This window comes from Miniopterus schreibersii, assembly GCF_964146895.1.
Source record: "Miniopterus schreibersii genome assembly, chromosome: 8".
Taxonomy (NCBI): domain Eukaryota; kingdom Metazoa; phylum Chordata; class Mammalia; order Chiroptera; family Miniopteridae; genus Miniopterus; species Miniopterus schreibersii.
Genome location: NC_138109.1, coordinates 63,391,199 through 63,411,509, shown reverse-complemented (window position 1 = coordinate 63,411,509; position 20,311 = coordinate 63,391,199). Strand labels below are relative to the sequence as shown.

At 44.8% G+C, this 20,311-nt stretch overlaps 1 protein-coding gene across 1 annotated transcript; it reads left to right on the top strand.

Moving 5' to 3' along the window:
* Positions 1–10,922: 10,922 nt before the first annotated feature.
* SOX4 (SRY-box transcription factor 4) lies at positions 10,923–18,813 on the top strand. The gene has a single exon (XM_081146071.1). It carries the CDS (start codon positions 14,358–14,360, stop codon positions 15,759–15,761), a length of 1,404 nt encoding a protein of 467 aa, XP_081002197.1. The 5' UTR covers positions 10,923–14,357; the 3' UTR covers positions 15,762–18,813.
* Positions 18,814–20,311: the final 1,498 nt, after the last annotated feature.

Here is a 20,311-nt window from a genome sequence, read left to right as displayed (position 1 = left end):
TGTTCTCTCCCTGCCCCCCACATACCTCACCTTTCTTTACCTAGTCATTTCTTTTCATTCTTTAGGTCTCACTTTTAATGACCCAGCCCTCGAGAAGTCTGCCTAACTCCATTTTTAAATTATGCCCTTTTCATTCCTGCTCACATGCCAATTTATTTTACTTTACAACACTTACGTAGTTACTTCTTTCTTTCTGTATTTACTAAATTTCTGACACTTTCATCATACAGGTCCTTGAGGACAGGAACCATATCTAATTTGATTGCCACTGTATGCTAGCTATGACACCATCCTTTCCTCTAAACTGGGCCACCACGAAAGTCTTCTATGCGTACTGTATAATGAATGTCCCAGAAGTATTTGTTAAATTAATGTTGAGTAAAAATCCATCCTTGATTCAATAGGGGAGAAGGGAGAAGGTATAGAAAAAGAGAAAGGCGGGAGAGGAATTTATGATTATTTTGGTATAATTACTGGCACCCCTTTTTGGTCTTTATAAAAAACAAAACACACCCACCCTACTTCCAGTACTTCAAAAACAATCATAACTGTACTTGGGCCAGAAGAGACCTTACTACAATCACCTCATATTATAGAAGGAATCATATTTGTGACATTTTAACTATAGGGTGCCATCTTTCCTAATGTTTTAAAGCAGGAGTCGGTAAACCACGTCTGGCAGGTCAAATCAGGCCAGCCACAATTTTTGCAAATAAAGTTGATTAGAACACAGCCATGGCCATTCGTTTATATACTGTCTACATCTGCTTTTGCACTACAGCAGCAGAGTTAAACAGTTGGGACGGAGCCCGCAAGCCTGAAATATTTGCTGTCTGGCCCTGTACAGATAATGTTTGCTGACTCCTGCTTTTAAGTATTGAAAAAGTAGGTTTCCTTTAAACATCTTTGCCTTTTTCTGATTTGTTTTATCTTTTTCTTGACGTATACAGACATTAGAGGCAAAAACAGCCCTGATCTTTAGTGCACCACTTGATAAATTTTTACACAGGTGTATAGCCATGCAAACATTACTCAGCTTAATATAGTGATATTTCAAGCATTCTAGAAGGTTCTCTCGTGGCCATTTCCAGTCAACCGCTCATGGACAGATAACCATGTCTCTAACTTCTATCACTAACAGTTAGATTTGCCTGTTCTTGAGCTAACTTCATATAAATGGAAACCATACAACACATACTCTTTTTTGCTAACCTCTTTCCCTCAATATAATGTTTCTGTGCAGTATTTCGTCAGGTGAAAATTTCCTAAGATATTCATCCATTCCTCTGTTAATGGACATTTGGAATTGTTTCAGGTTTTAGGAATGAACATTCTTCTATGTGTCAAAAGGTGGGCATATATACACTCGTTTCTCTTGAGTGTATATATATATATAGGGGTAGGTTTGCTGGACATATTGAATTAGCAAGTAGTGATTATATCAGTGTACATACCCACCAAGTAGATGAGAACTTCAGATGTCCCACACCCCTACTCCCAGTACTCACACTGTTACTATTTTCATGTTAGTCATACTTGTGGGCTCACGGGGGGCTCTCACGGAGGTGGTATTTCGTTGTTTCCCTGATACACATCTTCTCATATGCTTAATGGCAGTTTGCACAGCTTCTTTGTGAGGTGCCTGTTTGAAGTCTTTTGCCCATTTTTCAAGTGGGAAAAAATATATCCTTCATCAGATATGTGTTATGAATATCTTCTACCAGTATTTGGTTCCTTTTAGGCTTAGTGTTTTTATGTCCTGAGTAAAAAATCTTTGCCTACCTCAAGGTCATAAATATATCCTGCTATGTTTTCTCTGCACATTTATGACTGTGATAATAGGATAAATTACTTTTTGTTTATGGTGTGAAGTAGAGGTCAAGATTCATTTTTTTTCCTTGGGGATATACAATTTCTCTGACACCATATGTTGGGGGGCGGGGGGAATAAGCCCACTTTCCTCACAAAATTGGAGTGGTGTCTTTGTTATAAATCAAGTAATTCTATCGATGTGAGTCTATCTCTGACTTTTCTGTGTTCATTAAGTCTATAATTTGTCTAATCTTACACCAATACCACACCGTGTTAATTACTGTAGCTCTTAAACTCTGGTAGTGTACTGAATTCTCCACCTTTGTTTTTCTTCCTCAGGATTTTTTTGACTAACAGTTTTTTTGCATTTCCATTTTAATTTTATAATCAGCTTGGCTATCTCACATCAATTTTAGAATCAGCTTGACTATATCTACAAAGCAAACACAAAACTAAAATTTTGTTTGGAATTACATTTAAACTATAAATCAATTTTGGAAAAATAAACATCTTTACCAATCCAAAAACAAGATGTACCTCTTAATTTAGGTCTTTTTAACTTTTCAGAAAAGTCCCTTAAAATTATAATGGAGCCGAGACCTTCCTATCACCTAGTGCCATTGTAAAGTCATAACACAACCCATTACTCATGTGTATAGTAATGCTGGTGTAAACAAATCTACTGTTGCCAATTGTATAAAAAGTACTATCTACCATATTTCTACTGTGCCTTTTCTATGTTTAGATATGCTTAGATACACATATATCACTGTGTTAGAGCTGCCTGCAGTATTCAGTATTGAAACATGCTATACAGGTTTGTAGCCTAGGATCAATAGGCCCCATATATGTAGCCTAAGTGTGTAGTAGGCTACACTGTCTAAGCTTTTGTAATTGCACTCTAGGAAGTTTGCATAATAACAAAATTGCCTAACAATGCATTTCTCAGAACATATCCCCATTGTTAAGAGGCATATAACTATAAATATATATTTACACATATATACATATACATACACACACACATACATAGATCTGTTGTTGTTGCTTGTTTTGTTTTGTTTTCTGCATGCCCCTTTCTCTAGCATGAGTTAGTCTGCAACTGATTTCTCTATGTCTTTATGACTGAGTCAGTCTCCTATTCTGCTCTAGCACTCAGCAAATATTCTGTGGGGGAAAATAGCTACTTGACGATCCTGTAGATTCCAATTTATCCATGCTGACCAACATGGATATAAAAAATTCTGTTTTTCCTTTTTATTTTCTGACGACAGCCTATGCCCAGACTCACCAAATGATGCCAGGTGAGAAGATTGCTAGTAGTTTTAACTTCTTCCCTCTCTAAATTGATTTCTTCTAGTCTTATATGCTAAAAGAAATCTCTTTTGAATGCAATATCTTTTAAAATATGACATTTGTCATCTTTCTTTTTTCTAGTTGTGATAGCTTTCTGCTGCTACTACATCATACTCAGAAGCTGAAGTGTTGATGTCTCTAATGATTTTTTTAAACATTAATGTCATTTTTTTAAAAAGAACAATAACCTAAAGTATTATTCCAGGTAAAAAAAAATTGTCCTGGTAGAGCATAACTGATTTTTACATGCAGTTGAAAGGAAAATAGGATTCATTTAAAATAAATTCACTTTATAGCACATTAGATGATGTATGTCAATTCCATAAGTAATATGAAACAGATTTCTAATATTCACCCATACCTATTTCCCTTCTTTCCTAGGGCACAGAGTAGAGCCATATTTCCAAGCCTTCAAATAGGGCCATGTATCTAGTTATGTCCAATGGGCTGTGAGCACAAATGATGTGTGTCACTTCCAGGAAGAGGCATTTAATAATGAGTAAGATTTCTTTACACTTTCCTTTTCCTGCAGCCATGGAGGTCACAGGTTTAGAAATTCAGCCTAGTTCCCTAAAGCCACTTGTGGGAAAGGGAGCCACTTTGGAGAGCTGCTGGGCTCAAATATAGAAACTGCTGTAGAGACTACTAGATATTATACGCAATGGTAATCATAATAAAATTATTTCTAAAGGAAGGTAGGTGAAGTATGCTTTTTCTTTTTCATTTTACCCTTGAAGCATATAGATGAAAAGGAAAGCTGTATATATTCTGAACTAAGCTACAGCAAACCTAAAACTTGAAGTGATTTTACTGATACCATCTAGCACATGAAGAGTAGGGACTTTCCAGTCTCAAGAAATTAAAGCTGTATGTTTAAAGAGGGCAGTAAATTTTAGCCTTTGGTTTTTCCTTTTCTCATCTATCATAACATAGTCTTCAGCTGAGAGCACTACATTCAAACCTCTCCTTCTCAAAGTGTTCGCTTTCTCTCTTCCCAGCCCCTCCCACCCACGTTAAAACCTACTTGAACTAGCTTTACTAGTAAAGCTATTATAAAGATCTGTACTGTAAACTGTTATTGACTAATAGTAGTTCAATACAATATCTTTTTTGATAGTCTGCATTTTAATTAGAAAAAGTTATAATTTTACATGTTAACTTGACTAGGCCACGAGTTGCTCAGATAATTGTTTAAATAGTATTCTGAGTGTTTCTGCGAAGGTGTTTTTGCATGAGATTAACATTTAAATCAACAGGCTGAGTAAAGCAGATTGCCCTCCCTAATGTGGCTGGGCCTCATCCAATCAGCTGAATGCCTGAATAGGAGAAAAAGGCCCACTCTCCCCCAAGTCAGTGAGAATCCCCCCTGCCTGCCTGCCTGCATTCTGGGACATTCTCTTTCCCCCCCTTGCCTTTACACTCCAACTGAAACATGAGCTCTTCCTGGGCCTCAAGCCTACTGGGGTTTAGACCAGAACCACACCATTGGCTCTCCAGCTTGCTGACTGCAAATCTTGGGACTCGTCTCCATAATTGAGATCTATCTATCTCCTGTTGGTCCTGTTTCTCTGGAGAACCTTGACTAATACACCATCCCATCACATTAGAATTATACCCTGTATGTGAACACCACAGTTTTTAAGAGTCTAGAGAGTTGATAATCATCTCACCCCCAACAATTAACTAAAAGAAATTTACAGGCAGAAACAATGACGAAAAAGCCAACATACACTAACAAAGCGAATTATTGAAGGCTTAATATGGTTGCTATGTTTACTGACCATAAGTAAATAAATGTTGAAGCAATAGCAGAAAATAGAGAGAAATGAGACCAGGAGAAAGAAAAAGAAAAAAAGGGAAGAAAAAAAAAGTGGAGAGAAAAGAGCTAGCCAGAAAAGGCCACAGAGAATAGAAGGAGAGACAAAGAAGAAATACAACAGTGCTAGGGAGCTGTGGGCCTCCTGAGAAGAAAGAATTTCAGGGAAATCTGAGAAATAAAAAAGAAGCACAACTTGCAACTAGAGTAGGAAAGATGTCTAGGGTTATTGAAGTCTAGTTAACTCTTATATCCACCATAGGAATTGATGAATATTTTGATTGAACTCATAAGGAAGATCTGGAGTCATTAAGCAGATAACCTTCTTGGATGGATTTTTATTTTGACATCTATCACATGGCATTGTAATTAATACTACTTCATCCTCTATATTTTGGGTAACAAATCACCCAAAATATAGTGATTTAAAACAATGGTGCATTTTTCTCATCTTTCTGTTGGTTGTCCGTCTGAGTGATTCTTCTGCTGGACTCATCCAGGATCAATCATGTGGCTGTAGCCATCTGACGCTGCTACTGAAGTCCAAGATAGCCTCAGTGCATGCCTGGGACCCTAGCATTGGCAAGGCATCTCGGCTCTCCCCATAAAGTCTTTTATTCTCCACCAAGTTAGACTAATTTTTCCCCAATACCATGTTCTCAAGGTTCCAAGTGGGCAAACCTCAATATGTGGTACTTATCAAGCCTCTGCTTGGGTCATGCTTGCTAATGTGCTATTGGTCAAAGCAAGTCACCTGACTGACCAAATCCAGAGTCAATGAAGGAGGGACCACATCAAGGCAAGAATACCAGGGGGCTGATTTATCCTAAGAATCACATCCACTTCGAATTTAAGAATTTAGAATACCAATAGTATTCCTATTACTTAGTACTTGCCTGGCACTCATAGTGCATAATTCACATCTGGGCAGTAGTATTCCCTAGGGAGAATTTTAAACATTTTAGACAATATTTGGGTGTTCCAGTGAAATATAACCTGGGCATGCACATTTGCAATGTATACTGTATTATTTTTAATTTTGTAACTTGCATTTCTCCTTCACATTGTAGTTTGAGCATTATGTTGATTTTTTTAAAAATATTAAGGGCATAGTAAGTTATATTATCCACGAATTTTCTCTCAGGATAGTAAAAAGGTACATTACAGCCCTGGATTGTATGCTTCAGTAGTTAAAGCATCAGCCTGGGGGTTTGATTCCCAGTCAAGGGCACGTACCTGGGTTGCAGGTTCCATCCCTGGCCCTGGTTGGGGCTTGTGTGGGAGAAACCAATTGATGTGTTTCTCACACATCAATGTTTCTCTCTCTCTCTCTCTCTCTCTCTCTCTCTCTCTCTCTCTCAATCTCTCTTGCCCTCCCTTCTACTCTCTCTAAAAATCAATGGAAAAAATATCCTTCGATGAGGATTAACCAAACACACAGGTTACATTACAAAACACTTGTTACAACAAGGGAGTGTTCCAGGTCTGACATTAGTGAAATTAATGAATTAAGTTTGGGTGTTTACTGACAGCCTTCGGTTATTTGCAAATGGTTCTAGCCCAGATGAAGTGTCACTAAACTATATTTTAAATTGTTATTGTTGGTTTTTTTAACATCGTTATTCATTTCAGAGAGAGGAAGGGAGAGAGAGAGAAACATCAATGATGAGAGAGTCATTGATCAGCTGCCTCCTGCACGCCCCCTACTGGGGATCGATCCCTCAACCCGGGCATGTGACCTGACCTGGAATCGAACGGGGATCTCCTGGATCCTAGGTCGATGCTCAACCGCTGAGCCGTTCGGGCTGGCCATAAATTGCTATTGTTCATCTTGATCTCTATGTCGTTGGAATGTAGGGAAGGGGAGGTGGTCATTCATGCTTCAGGAAGCAGTGGAAAAGCACCAAATGTCCAAATCTTTGTCAAACCCAACTTCTCCAGACCCCCAAACTGCTTCAACTACTCTCTCTGGCACGGCGAATTTGCTTATATTGTTCGAATTGTTAACTTCTTATACAACAATATAAACTGTTTGGCAGTTTGAGGGTGTAATCGAGCAGAGCCCGTGCAGCAGCTGGAGGGGAAGGAGGCTGCTCCCGGCGCACAGTAGGAGCACCTGAAACGTTGATCAGCAGTTCATTGCGGCGGCCGACACGAAGCCATGCCCTCCGCAGACGTGTCCTTCTCTCTCTCCAAGCGCGCACCCCTGGCCTGGGCGCGGCGAGCTCCCAGCAGATGGCGAGTCCCGGTCGCCAGGTGCGCGGCACGCCGGCGCGGGCCGGGGCGCCAGGTCCTTGGCCGCTGTCCTACCCCAGCCCTCCCGCGCAAGCTCCGCGCCACGGCCCGAGCCGCAAGCGGTGTCCGGCTGCCGCGGGATCCCAGGACGGGTGGGCTGGGAGCGTGGAGCTGGGTGCCCGCCACGCGCCCGCCCCTTTTCTGCTCTGCCCCCGCGTCACCTGGCAGCCCGTGCCGTCTCCACGCCTTCCCACCTCCCCCTCTGCAGTCGAGCGCCTTTCTTCCTCCGTCTCCCCTCTCTTTTCTTATCTGACATTTTGCTTTGCTTCCTCTGCCCACTCTCCGGCGGGTTTTCCTCCCCGCAGACGCGCCGCCCCAGCCCGCCCTCGCAAGCCCTCCAATTGTAGGTCAACTGGGGTGCTAAGGGGGCTTAGGTTCGCTCTGGTTTAAGGGCTTTTCCAGGAGTGAAATCGGCCGCGTTCCCCCGCTGGGCTCCACTGTAATGGCCGTTGAGTTGGGGGTGGGGATCCTGTGGGGTGTGCTCGCATCCACACCGCGCGCTTGGGTCACTGGGATGCTTTCGGGACGCCTGGGGGTGGGGTAGGCAGCCCCATCCGGGCACTTGCAGAACGCTCGGGGGCACTGCGAGCCGAACCTCTCCACAAAGCTTTGCTTCCAACGAACCACGCCTGGGGCGCAGCCTTTACCAGTTATTTACAAGCCATAAGCTCCCTCCTTTCAGACCTGAAACGAGGGTCAAATCACTGGAGCATCGGATGCACCCCTAAGGGCCCCTGGCACTTGGGGCGACTCAGTGTCCCTCAGGGACCCCGAGACTCCCTACCCCACCCACCCCGCCTTTCCAGCACGAGCATGGGGCGAGGGAGGGCACTCTGCACGCTTCCCCTTTCGAGGCCCCCGGAGAAGCGACGCTTGGAGATTCGGGTGCAACAGACTGTCAGTCTCCCCCCCCCCCCATGGCTTTTTCCTGCCCTAGCCTGCGGCGCACACGCCCCACTCTGCCCTCCCGAAAGGGCCCTGGCAGCCGCTCGCTCGGGGCCTCAGCCTGGGGGGCCCAGGGAGGGGGCCCAGGTGGGGTCCGAATGTCGGAGGGTGGCGGGAACGTGGGGGCCCAGACGCACAGCGCCCAGAGCGCATCTCGGCGTCCAGCGCGCAGGCTGTGGGCACCGAGGGCGAAGGCGCCGCGCGGCTGGCAGTTCCGGTCAGTGACGGAACTGGGCACCGCAGCCCAGGGCTGAGCTGGCTCCGGGAGGTGCGTGGGGCACGGAGGAGCCGAGCGCCCCGGGAACGACCCCCAGGCAGGCGCGGCCGGCTGCAAGCTTAAAGGGGGGCCGAGAGCTCGCTTGGGCTGCGTGTGCGCGCCTGTGCGCGTGTCTGCAGCGTCTTCCACGGTCGTAAAGCCTAAACGGAAGACGGGTGTTAAAGTGCTGCTGACAGGATCGCCTGAAACACGTTTACAGTAGGAAGGGCTTTCCGCCCACGCCGACGGCCTCGGTCGATTCCAGTGTCCTTCCCCCCTGGAGCTGGAATCGGAAGGCGAGGTTCGGCCGCCGAGGCGGGACCCGGCTGCGCACCGCTAAGCCTGCCGAAGCCGCTCGGGGCGCGGGGCTGGGGCGGGAGGGCGGGAGGAGCGGGTTTGCGCCGCTGCGCCGCTGCGCCCGGCCAGGCTTTCCGGCCAAGGGAACCATGTTTTCGGGAGGAGTGTCCTTTGCTAGTCCCGGGGTAATGCGCGCCCCGCCTCCGCACCGCTCTCAGACGCGGAGGGCTGCGGCGGAGGACCGCGCTCTGACTCGCACCCGCTTCGGCGAGATACGGATGCGGTCACTGATCGTCTCCCGGGTTCAGTCACTAGATCCAAGCGGTAGCTGGCCAGGCTTCCCCGATCTCGGGGAGCTTCTGCCAAGGAAACCGGAGGCGGTGATCGGTTGCTCTAAACTTTGATTTATGAAAAAAAAAAAAAAAATCATCAAAACTTGCCGACTCACCCTATTAACCGCTGGTTGTTTAAACCGCTACCTAAAGAAGGTAGAGTAGTGGAGGATGAGAGGAGTTCAGGAGCAGAGGAAGGGGGAAAAGAAAGTCTGTTGATCGCCCCCCCCCCCCCCGTTTCCCCGTCTCCGCGAGGGCGCAGGGAGGCTCAGCGGTGCCACCTGGCGGCGGCTCCTCCCCAAGTTGGGAGCCGGCTGGAGGCCGAGCAAACCCTGGCTCCCCGCGGGTGTGCCTGGCCTCGGCCTTGTGAAATGGAACAGAGGCTCCTACTTACGCTTCTAATCTACGTGACCCAGACAAACACTCGTTTTCTCCTTCTTGTCGTCAGAAAATTGAGAGGAAAGGAAAATGAGCTGGCATTGGTGTGAAGGGCTTATTTAAGCCTGTCAGGTGCTAGTGGCTGGGTAAGAGGGAACAGAAAATGGTAAAAATTATTAGAAATGCAGGGTTCTTATGTCTTAGTTCTTAGACTAAGAGTAAAAAAAATATCATGGGTTTTATTTTACTCCAGAATCATATTTTGATATTTTTCAAAGAAATACTTCCATCTTATTTTTATTACTGTTTTTCAATGCAACCCTCCAAAAGGAAGTCTAGCTCCAATACAACTTCATCAACCCAAAAAAGATGAAATGTAAGTTGTTTGTCTACTTGACTGAGAAGTAAGCCTCGGATGGAGGGTTCTGTTCCAGAAAGTGTAGAACCAAAAAGCCTGGGGCCTTTCAGCTGACAAAGGTCAATGACATCAAATTTCCCAGGGCTTCTTCCCTGTCTGCTAAAGTAACAAAGACAGGGTTTTTTCCTTCTTTATTTTTATTTGAACTGAATACTTGTCAGGTCAGCCCAGCTCTTACAATCACAGTTTCTATAACCAAGGCAAGGCAAAATCTTGCAAACCAGTGCAAATCCAGGTATGTTAAACTAATTTCCCTTCAGGTTTTACCCCCCTCTATGCTATAGGAATACAATAAGCAGTGGGACAGAATCTTATTTCCATCTATACCCCATACTATTTTATGGATGTTGTGAGATTTTATGTTGTGCAGGTGTGTGAGAGCAGAAGAAATGGATTAGCAGATATCACACTACATCTCAAATAGAATTCCATTACTTAATGGAAAATAAGACAAAATATTTCCCTGAATTCAAAATTTGAAATGTCTAACATCATTGCTAACAAATACAATTAGTCTATTATTCTAAAACAGAAAACTTTTTGCAAAATTATCTTGGTTTACCATTAATATGGCTTAAAGAGCAGCATTATCAAGAATTACTTCATGTACTGCAAAGCCAGCAGAGGGAACACTGAGTACTGATTTAGTAGGGGCCACCAAATATCTGGTATTTGGGGGGGGAATGTCAGTAATGGAGAACTGGTTAAAAAGCACATGTAATTAAGTAATGAGAACACAGAAATCTTTTCTCATTATTTGCTATTCAGAGGCCTAACACATTCTAGCCTGCACATATTCAGTTGGTGAGAAAGATGACTTTAATAAAAGGTTGTTTATCACATGTTTTCATACATTTTAAGAGAACTACTAACATAAGGAGAAACCTACTTTAGAAGTCTAAGCATTCATGTATATATACTATAATAATACAAAGTCAATGGAAATTACTAATACTATATTTTTTCAATTCTAAGAACTTTTTCATTTTCAACATCTCTGAAATAGGTCTATGTCCTACAACTGGAGAATGTCACAGTATCATTGGCAGCTTTTCTTCCTTAGTGGCATATAACAATGATGTTTCTTAAAATTTGTTGGATTTGTTGCAATACAGAAAAAACACTGAACAACAGAAAGAGGCCAGGGCTATTTTTTTTTTTTTTTTTGGTACATACTTTAAAAAATTTTTGTGCTTTAAGCATAAACAAAATTACTATGACTGCTTTGATTAACTTCCACTTTTCATATTCAGTGGTAGAAGCATAAATGGCTTTAGAGATATAACCAACTCTATTGATACTCACCTTGACTAAATTTTCACAAAATAGCTACACTCTCAAGTCATTTGATGGTACCAATTCCTAAATAAATATAGTATTTATTCTTTTTTATTTTCCTGACAATACTGATTTTACAAAAACAGAACTCTTAGAGTAATTTTAATGTCAGATTGATAATATTTAGGGGTGTGTTTTGGTGTGCATACCAAAGAAAATTAAATGCATGGTAACACACCCAACTTTGTTATATGCAAAAAGGGTGCCTGTGGGGTTGTTATTTTTTTAAGATTTGTTTTCCCTTCTAAAAGAAAAAGCATATAACTCGGTTAGCTAATGGTCAAAATTTTTTGCTTTTACCCACAAAAACATTCTTGCTTGTGGCTGATCCTTAGAGATCCACTCAGATGTCTCCAAAGGGTGTTCTTTCCAGTAAAATTCTAAATCTGACAATCTGGGCCTCATGCCAGCCTACATACCTTTAAAGTTTGACAAGATAAATAGAAATCTGCTGCCTAGCACTCGTTGGGTCTGAATCGAAAGCTGACTTAATTATGTTGGGTTGGCCCTCCCTAACCACCTATCATTGGCCTGCAGAAAAACAGCTTACTATAATGGTGTTAGGGAAGACCAATTTTACTAGAATTCTAATTTTCACACCTTGGAACAAAGGTAATTTCTGTGGCCACATTAACATGTGTTCTAAGTAGGCATCTTTTCTTTGCCACATTCTTCACAATGCTCTTCACGAAGTTCCTTTCTTTCAAAATCATTGGGACAATAGAATTGCCAGTATTGTCCTTGGATAGTTCTCATCCATGATCTGTGATTATTTTTTCACATCAGTGGCCATCTTTAATTTTAGTCTCTTGAACAATAGGCTGCTTCTACTTGGAGGAGTGTCTCATGCATTTGAATTATCAAGGGAAGGATAATAGCATTCACTGAGGGCTTACTATACATCAAACTCATTGAACCCTCACACAACCCTATATAAAGTAGCTCTTAGTGTTCCGGTATGGGACAAGGAAAACTGAGACATGGTCACATCCCCATGGTTACAGAACCAGTAAGAAGAACCAAACAGCCAGGTCTGATAAGTCCAGAGGCTCCACTCTCTTCTGCTACTAGTTACCACCTTCTTTCTCTTTGCCCTGGCCTTTCAGTTCCATTAGATTCAAGTAACAAATATATAGTAGGAGTATACAGGGTAAATATAGGGTACCCCCAAAAATGTAGACACATACTTTGAATAATTCTAAAGGCAGTGTTTATTAAAATACATTTCATTTTCAAAATTGAGCTATCAGCTGTTAAAGTGTGTGTACATTTTGGGGGACACCCTGTATATATAAGGGAAACGAGGAGGAGGGTCTGGGGGAGAGAAGCGTGGGGAGTGACGTAATGTTTAATTTTGAAAATGTGGAAAACAAATATTTAGAGAGTACAATTGATTCCCATCTTTTACTCACCATTATCATCCTATACAAAACTCTATGGAAATTCTCCCATTGAATTAATTATGGAACACTGACTAGTGTGTTCCAGTGGAAAGCTCCTCTGTTTGGGCTATCCAGGATTTATAGGGGAGTTTAAATCATTAAATAACCCGTTTGGTTAAGAGAGCAAGTAATTATTGCAAAAATTCCTCTTTTCTGCCTTCCACAAACAGCACAAAAATTGCTCTGAAGGGATTTACACAATACATCAACATCTGTGCTGTACCTAGAGTTGTTAAAATAATTGTGATGACAGGTGTCTAGGTACCACTTTCTTAATGGTTTTCAATATCCATTGATTTATTGTTGTAGCTTTCCCTCCCCCTTTCACATCGTTGGCTTTATGTAGGAGCCAAGGAACAGATTTTGCACTGGAGACGGATTCTTTATTCCAATACTGAAAAGAACTAATAAAAATAATCACTTGGCTTTTAAGCAGAAAGCTTCCATTTACAGTATTTCACCCCTACTCCCCCTTCCAAGCCCCTTGTTATCTAACATAATGGTTAGAATACATTTCCGTCTCTCCCCTTAATAATTTCATGCATTAACATCCTCTTCACACACAAACACACACACACGCACGCGCGCGCACGTACACACACACACACACACACACACACAGAGAGCAAAAGGAAAAAAGAGGCAGCAGAAATCTCAGCTGTACTTCTAGCCCTTTTAAAAAGTTTGCTCTGTAAATTGGAATGAGGTCAGATTTGGAGCTTCTCATTGCACGCGGAGATTATTATTGCATCGGGTTCCAAGCCAATGGGAAGCCCGGGGGAGGGGCTTGGCACGAGGAAGCGTTGGTTACAGCGGCTGATTGGCTGCGGCCAAGACTGTGAAAGGATAAAGAGGCGCGAGGCGGAATTGGGGTCTGCTCTAAGCTGCAGCAAGAGAAACAGCGTGCGAGGGGAAGAGGCCGGTTTCGCTCCCGGGTCTCTAGTTCTTGCACGCTCTTTAAGAGTCTGCTTTGGAGGAACTCTGCCATTACCCAGCTCCCTTCTTGCAGAAGGGAGGGGGAAACATACATTTATTCATGCCAGTCTGTTGCATGAAGGCTTTTTGGCTTCCTACCTTGCAACAAAATAATTGCACAAACTCCTTAGTGCCGATTCCGCCCACAGAGAGAGTCCTGGAGCCAGAGTCTCTCTTACTTTGCATTGTAAGAAAGGGACTAAGTGCTATAGACGATGTCGCTTTCCTGAGCTCCTGAGAGCGCTAGTGAACTGGAATCAACTGCTTCAGGGGAAGAGAGAAAAAAAAAAAAAAAAAAAAAGACTTGCCTGGGAGGCGGCGAGAAACTTGCATTGGAAGCTTCAGCAACCAGCATTCAAGAAACTCCTCTCCACTTTAGCACGGTCTCCAGACTCAGAACCAAGAGACAGAGCAAACTGCGGCGCGGTGAGAGAGAGAAAGAGGGAGGGAGAGACTCTCCAGCCTGGGAACTATAACTCCCCTGCAAGAGGCGCGGGACTCCTTCCCCTCATCTTCTGGAGACTTTTCTCTCGCCCACCTCCTCCGCCCCGACCGGGAGTTGAGGGGCCCGCTCGGCCGCCGCGAGCGTCCTCCCGCTCGGCGTGCGCTCCGCCGGGGGAGCCGGGAGGGCCCGGCGATCCGTGCCGCGGCCGCCGCGAGGCTGTGAGCGCGCGTGGGCGCCCGCCGAGCCGGGGCCATGGTGCAGCAAACTAACAACGCCGAGAACACGGAAGCGCTGCTGGCCGGCGAGAGCTCGGACTCGGGCGCCGGCCTCGAGCTGGGCATCGCCTCGTCCCCCACGCCGGGCTCCACTGCCTCCACGGGCGGCAAGGCCGACGACCCGAGCTGGTGCAAGACGCCGAGCGGGCACATCAAGCGGCCCATGAACGCCTTCATGGTGTGGTCGCAGATCGAGCGGCGCAAGATCATGGAGCAGTCGCCCGACATGCACAACGCCGAGATCTCCAAGCGGCTGGGCAAACGCTGGAAGCTGCTCAAAGACAGCGACAAGATCCCTTTCATTCGGGAGGCGGAGCGGCTGCGCCTCAAGCACATGGCTGACTACCCCGACTACAAGTACCGGCCCAGGAAGAAGGTGAAGTCCGGCAACGCCAACGCCAGCTCCTCGGCCGCCGCCGCCTCCAAGCCCGGGGAGAAGGGCGACAAGGTCGGTGGCAGCGGCGGGGGCAGCCACGGGGGCGGCGGCGGCGGCGGGAGCAGCAACGCTGGGGGCGGAGGCGGCGGCGCGAGCGGTGGCGGCGCCAACTCCAAACCGGCGCAGAAAAAGAGCTGTGGCTCCAAGGTGGCGGGCGGCGGGGGCAGCAAGCCGCACGCCAAGCTCATCCTGGCGGGCGGCGGCGGCGGGAAAGCGGCGGCCGCCTCCTCCTTTGCGGCCGAGCAGGCTGGGGCTGCCGCCCTCCTGCCTCTGGGGGCTGCGGCCGCCGACCACCACTCGCTGTACAAGGCTCGGACTCCCGGCGCCGCGGCCTCCGCGGCGGCCTCGGCCCCCGCCTCGCTCGCGGCCACGGGCAAGCCCCCGGCCGAGAAGAAGGTGAAGCGCGTCTACCTGTTCGGCGGCCTGGGCGCCGCGGCGTCGCCCGCGGGCGTGGGCGCGGCCGCCGACCCCAGCGACCCCTTGGGCCTGTACGAGGAGGGGGGCACAGGTTGCCCGCCCGACGGGCCGAGCCTGAGCGGCCGCAGCAGCGCCGCCTCGTCGCCGGCCGCGGGCCGCTCGCCCGCCGACCACCGCGGCTACGCCAGCCTGCGCGCCGCCTCGCCAGCGCCGTCCAGCGCGCCCTCGCACGCGTCCTCGTCGGCCTCGTCCCACTCCTCCTCCGCCTCCTCCTCCGCGGGCTCCTCGGCCTCCGACGACGAGTTCGAGGACGACCTGCTCGACCTGAACCCCAGCTCAAACTTTGAGAGCATGTCCCTGGGCAGTTTCAGCTCGTCGTCGGCGCTGGACCGGGACCTGGACCTCACCCTGGAGCCAGGCTCGGGCTCGCACTTCGAGTTCCCGGACTACTGCACGCCCGAGGTTAGCGAGATGATCTCGGGGGACTGGCTGGAGTCCAGCATCTCCAACCTGGTCTTCACCTACTAACGGCGCGCGCGCCGGAGAGGGCGGCCGGGGTGACGGAGGGAGAAAAAGTGGACAGAGGGAGTAGAAGGAGAAAAAAGGGGGGGAGGGGGGACAAGGAAAAGGAAAAAAAAAAAAAGTGATGAGCGGGGCTGGTTTGCCCGCGTCGCGGTCGCGGTCGCGGAAGAGGAGCGCACGGCGTTTGGGGACCCACGCTCCCATCCCCCACCCCCTCCGGGAACGCGGTGGAGCCGAGGGAGATGGGCGACCTTTTATTGTTGTTGTTGATGTTGTTGTGATGGCAAAAAAAGCTCCTTTGAATGTCCTCCCCTTAGCGTGAAGAGACCCCCCTCCCCCCGGGCTTCCGGACTGGTCTGCACCCCAGCGAGAAGCCGAGTTGGGAATTTTCTAGGGACTGAAGGAATCTCGTCCCTCTCTCTTCGCCCCCTTAGTGTTTTTACTTTTTGTTGTTTTGTTTCTTGGTCAAGAGAGGAGGGGGGGGTAAAAAAAAAAAAATCCAGCGCGCCCCTGGGGACTTTGTCCTCAGCACCCCGCTCTTCCCCCCCCCCGCTTTTTTCCTGAAGAAGACACAAGGCGCAGGGAGGCGAGTTTGACCGAACGGCAGATGTTTTGGGGCCGCGCAGGCTCGAGAGCCGGGACTGAGAAACTCCACGCTGGCCAGTGCCCGTCTTTTTTCCTCCTTTTTCCCCCCTCGCCCCTGCAGCCAGAGGAGATGAGCAGTGACCGGCGCTCGGAAATGGCCTGAGACCGGGTTGGAAGAAGCCACACCAGCGGGGCGGGGGCGGCTAGGACGCGAACTGGAAAGGGGCGAGTAACAGACTGAGACGGATTTGCGCGTTGGGGAGAAGGTGGCGGCGCTCGGGCCCCCCTTCCACGTGGATGAAATCTGCGAGGGGACCTCCCGCGCCCGTGGGAGGAGAGGCGACTGTTGGATGTGGTCCCGGGCAGTGGAGGGGCGAGTGGTTTCGGGGGGAAAAAAAGGTTTTTTTCTTCTCTTAATTGGAATCGTGATGGTGTTGGATTATTTCACTGGTGGGGTTACTATAGCATGTTCTCCTGTCTTTATCTTTTAAAGATTTCTGTATGAGACTGTTGAGCAGTTTTTAAAATAGTGTAGGATAATATAAGAAGCAGATAGATGGCGCTCTGTTTGATTCCTACAACAAAATTATCACCAGCTTTTTTTCATTCTTAACTCTTTAAAGGATTCAAACGCAACTCAAATCTGTGCTGGACTTTAAAAAAACAATTCAGGACCAAATTTTTTCTCAGTGTGTATGTGTTTATTCCTTCTAGGTGTAAATGAGAAGACGTGTTTTTTTCCCTCACCGATGCTCCATCCTCGTATTTCTTTTTCTTGTAAATGTAATCAGATGCCATTTTATATGTGGACGTATTTATACTGGCCAAACATTTTTTTTTTCTTATTTTTGTCCCTTTTTTTTCCTTTCTTTTACTTTCTTAGTTCTTCCTTCCTTTTCCTATTTTTTTTCTTTCGTTCTTTCTTTTCCTTTTTGTTTTCTTTTTTTTTTTTTTTTTTGTAGTTGTTGTTACCCACGCCATTTTACGTCTCCTTCACTGAAGGGCTAGAGTTTTAACTTTTAATTTTTTATATTTAAATGTAGACTTTTGACACTTTTAAAAAACAAAAAAAGACAAGAGAGATGAAAACGTTTGATTATTTTCTCAGTGTATTTTTGTAAAAAATATATAAAGGGGGTGTTAATCGGTGTAAATCGCTGTTTGGATTTCCTGATTTTATAATAGGGCGGCTGGTTAATATCTCACAGTTTAAAAAAATCAGCCCCTAATTTCTCCATGTTTACACTTCAATCTGCAGGCTTCTTAAAGTGACAGTATCCCTTAACCTGCCACCAGTGTCCACCCTTCCACCCCAGTCTTATGAAAAGGGGGAGGAGAATTAGCCAAACACTGTATGCTTTTAAGAAAAACATTTTTTAAACAAAATACTGTTCTGTCCAGAGGCTTTAAAGCTGGTGCATTTACAGCAAAAAGGGATCCTGTAGCTTTAATTTGTAAACCACATCTTTTTTGCACTTTTTTTATAAGCAAAAACGTGCCGTTTAAACCACTGGATCTATCTAAATGCCGATTTGAGTTCGCGACACTATGTACTGCGTTTTTCATTCTTGTATTTGACTATTTAATCCTTTCTACTTGTCGCTAAATATAATTGTTTTAGTCTTATGGCATGATGATAGCATATGTGTTCAGGTTTATAGCTGTTGTGTTTAAAGATTGAAAAAAGTGGAAAACATCTTTGTACATTTAAGTCTGTATTATAATAAGCAAAAAGATTGTGTGTATGTATGTTTAATATAACATGACAGGCACTAGGACGTCTGCCTTTTAAGGCAGTTCCGTTAAGGGTTTTTGTTTTTAAACTTTTTTTTTGCCATCCATCCTGTGCAATATGCCGTGTAGAATATTTGTCTTAAAATTTAAGGCCACAAAAAACAATGTTTGGGGGAAAAAAAAAGAAAAATCATGCCAGCTAATCATGTCAAGTTCACTGCCTGTCAGATTGTTGATATATACCTTCTGTAAATAACTTTTTTTGAGAAGGAAATAAAATCAGCTGGAACTGAACCCTAAATCTTGACTTTTGTCATTATTATGCCTGGAGCCTAATATTAGGAGGGCCCTACAGTGTGTAGAAACTACACCATCTGCCTTAGCATTGAAACCGGTTGAGTTCTCAGAGAGGAGACTGTTAAATGCCATCTTATCGAGGAATAAATACTTAGTTCCTCTCGGCCAAATTTGGCAGGCCTTGACCCTGAAATGATGGCATCGTCTGAATATGTGTCAACTCTACGCGCTTTCTAGGAATTTTCTGAATTTACTACATTTTTTAAAACGCCCTTTATCTTGAAATTTTAAAAGGGGGGAAGGGCAACGTGGACAGGATTCTTTAAAGACGAAACTGGCTGGCTGATCTTTTTTTTAACTTTTATGTTCCTAAAGCTGCTTTCTCCTTGACTTACCTATAGTCACCATCTAGTAGTGGCTAGAATTGTTTTCCACAGATTAAGAACAAATAAGCCTGTTAAATTATTAATATATTGTGGAGGAGGAAGCCATTAACAATTAAGAAATGTGAAAGTTGTGTAATTTTTTTCCTCAAAAGCAGAAAGGTTCATGTGGCGCTAAAATCTCCATTTTTGTGCCATGCCCAGCATGGTTATTAACGTTAAGTGAAATGCAGCAATAAGGATGATCTGGAAGAAGCTGGCTCCTTGAGGGCTGGGAGTAAAGCTCTCCCCCTCTGAATCTGTGAATAGCACACATTGAGCTAGTGGAGATTTATACTTTTTACAAGCATCAGGCCCAGCAGTATTATTGAGACATGCATGCCTTAGATTTCCTAAGGCCCATTAGTATTTGGTTTGGAACCTGCAACTTACTAAGTAGCACTATTGTTTATTTTGAGGGTTAACAATTCACAAAACCCTCTTCATTTTTCAAATGTTTGTTAATTAAAAATGTGTGCTTTATATTTCTTCTAGTTTCTCAGTATTGGTGAGGAGGGGTTAATAAAGGGAGTATTTGGAAATAACCCTTCAGTCATCTGGGATTGCTTGTAGGTAAGGAAATGTCTATACTGGAGTACCCAGCTGGAAGAAGACATTTTTGGAGCCTGTAGTCCAATACAAGCAATTTTTGCTCAGTGAAAAGCAATAATTTCCCCCTCCAAAATAATAGAATTGTTGTGTTTCAATATAATTTCACCTTTTAAACGTCATTAAGCTACTAGTTTCCAAATTTTTCTTTTACATATTTGCTAATATATTTAATTTTAATTGAATTTGTGTTCTGCAATTGTAATATCTTGTTGTTAAAGACCTTAAAACAACATGGTGTCTTAAGTCTATAAATATCTTTGCAAAAGGAGAAAGAACTCTTCTATAAAGTGCTTAAATTTCATTTTTGTTCATTGTACGAATGATAGTTATGATTGTTTAGTTGGTTCAGATCCTAGGTATCAAAACCTTGACATAAATAAGCCTATATGAAGTATATTTTATTTTGTAAGGTTCTTTTGCTGGAACTATGTTTATTCTCCCTTGACTTTCCATGTAAGGGCAGATGCTTTAAATATTTTCTTTAATAATTTTGATAATGTTGCTTTAAAAATACAAGCTTAAATGTGCGTGTCCGTCCTAGGAGGTGACAGAGTAAATGTAAGAAACATTTTTGTACTTTTCTTCCTCTGAATCAATTTTCATTCATAAGAGATACGTGTTAGGTGGTACAAGGCATAATAAACCTGAGAAACCAAACAGATTAGTATGACTTTTTCTTTCAGATAATTTGGATCAATAGAAAAGAATAAATTTCAGATTCTCTTTTAAGAACATCAAGCCATTTTTCTTTAAAAACACTGCTTCTGGCCCTTTGCTTTATCAGAAATATGAATCAGTAATACTTGCTTAAGCAAGGTTTGTCAATTCCTAATGAATACCTATAAGTGCCAAGCAAAAAATAAAGAGCATGTAAGCTGATGTGGGCTGAGTCCCTAAACAGGTTTC

Bases quoted from the DNA above. Each gene is read 5' to 3' on its own strand.
- SOX4 (XM_081146071.1), top strand. From the start codon at position 14,358: ATGGTGCAGCAAACTAACAACGCCGAGAACACGGAAGCGCTGCTGGCC.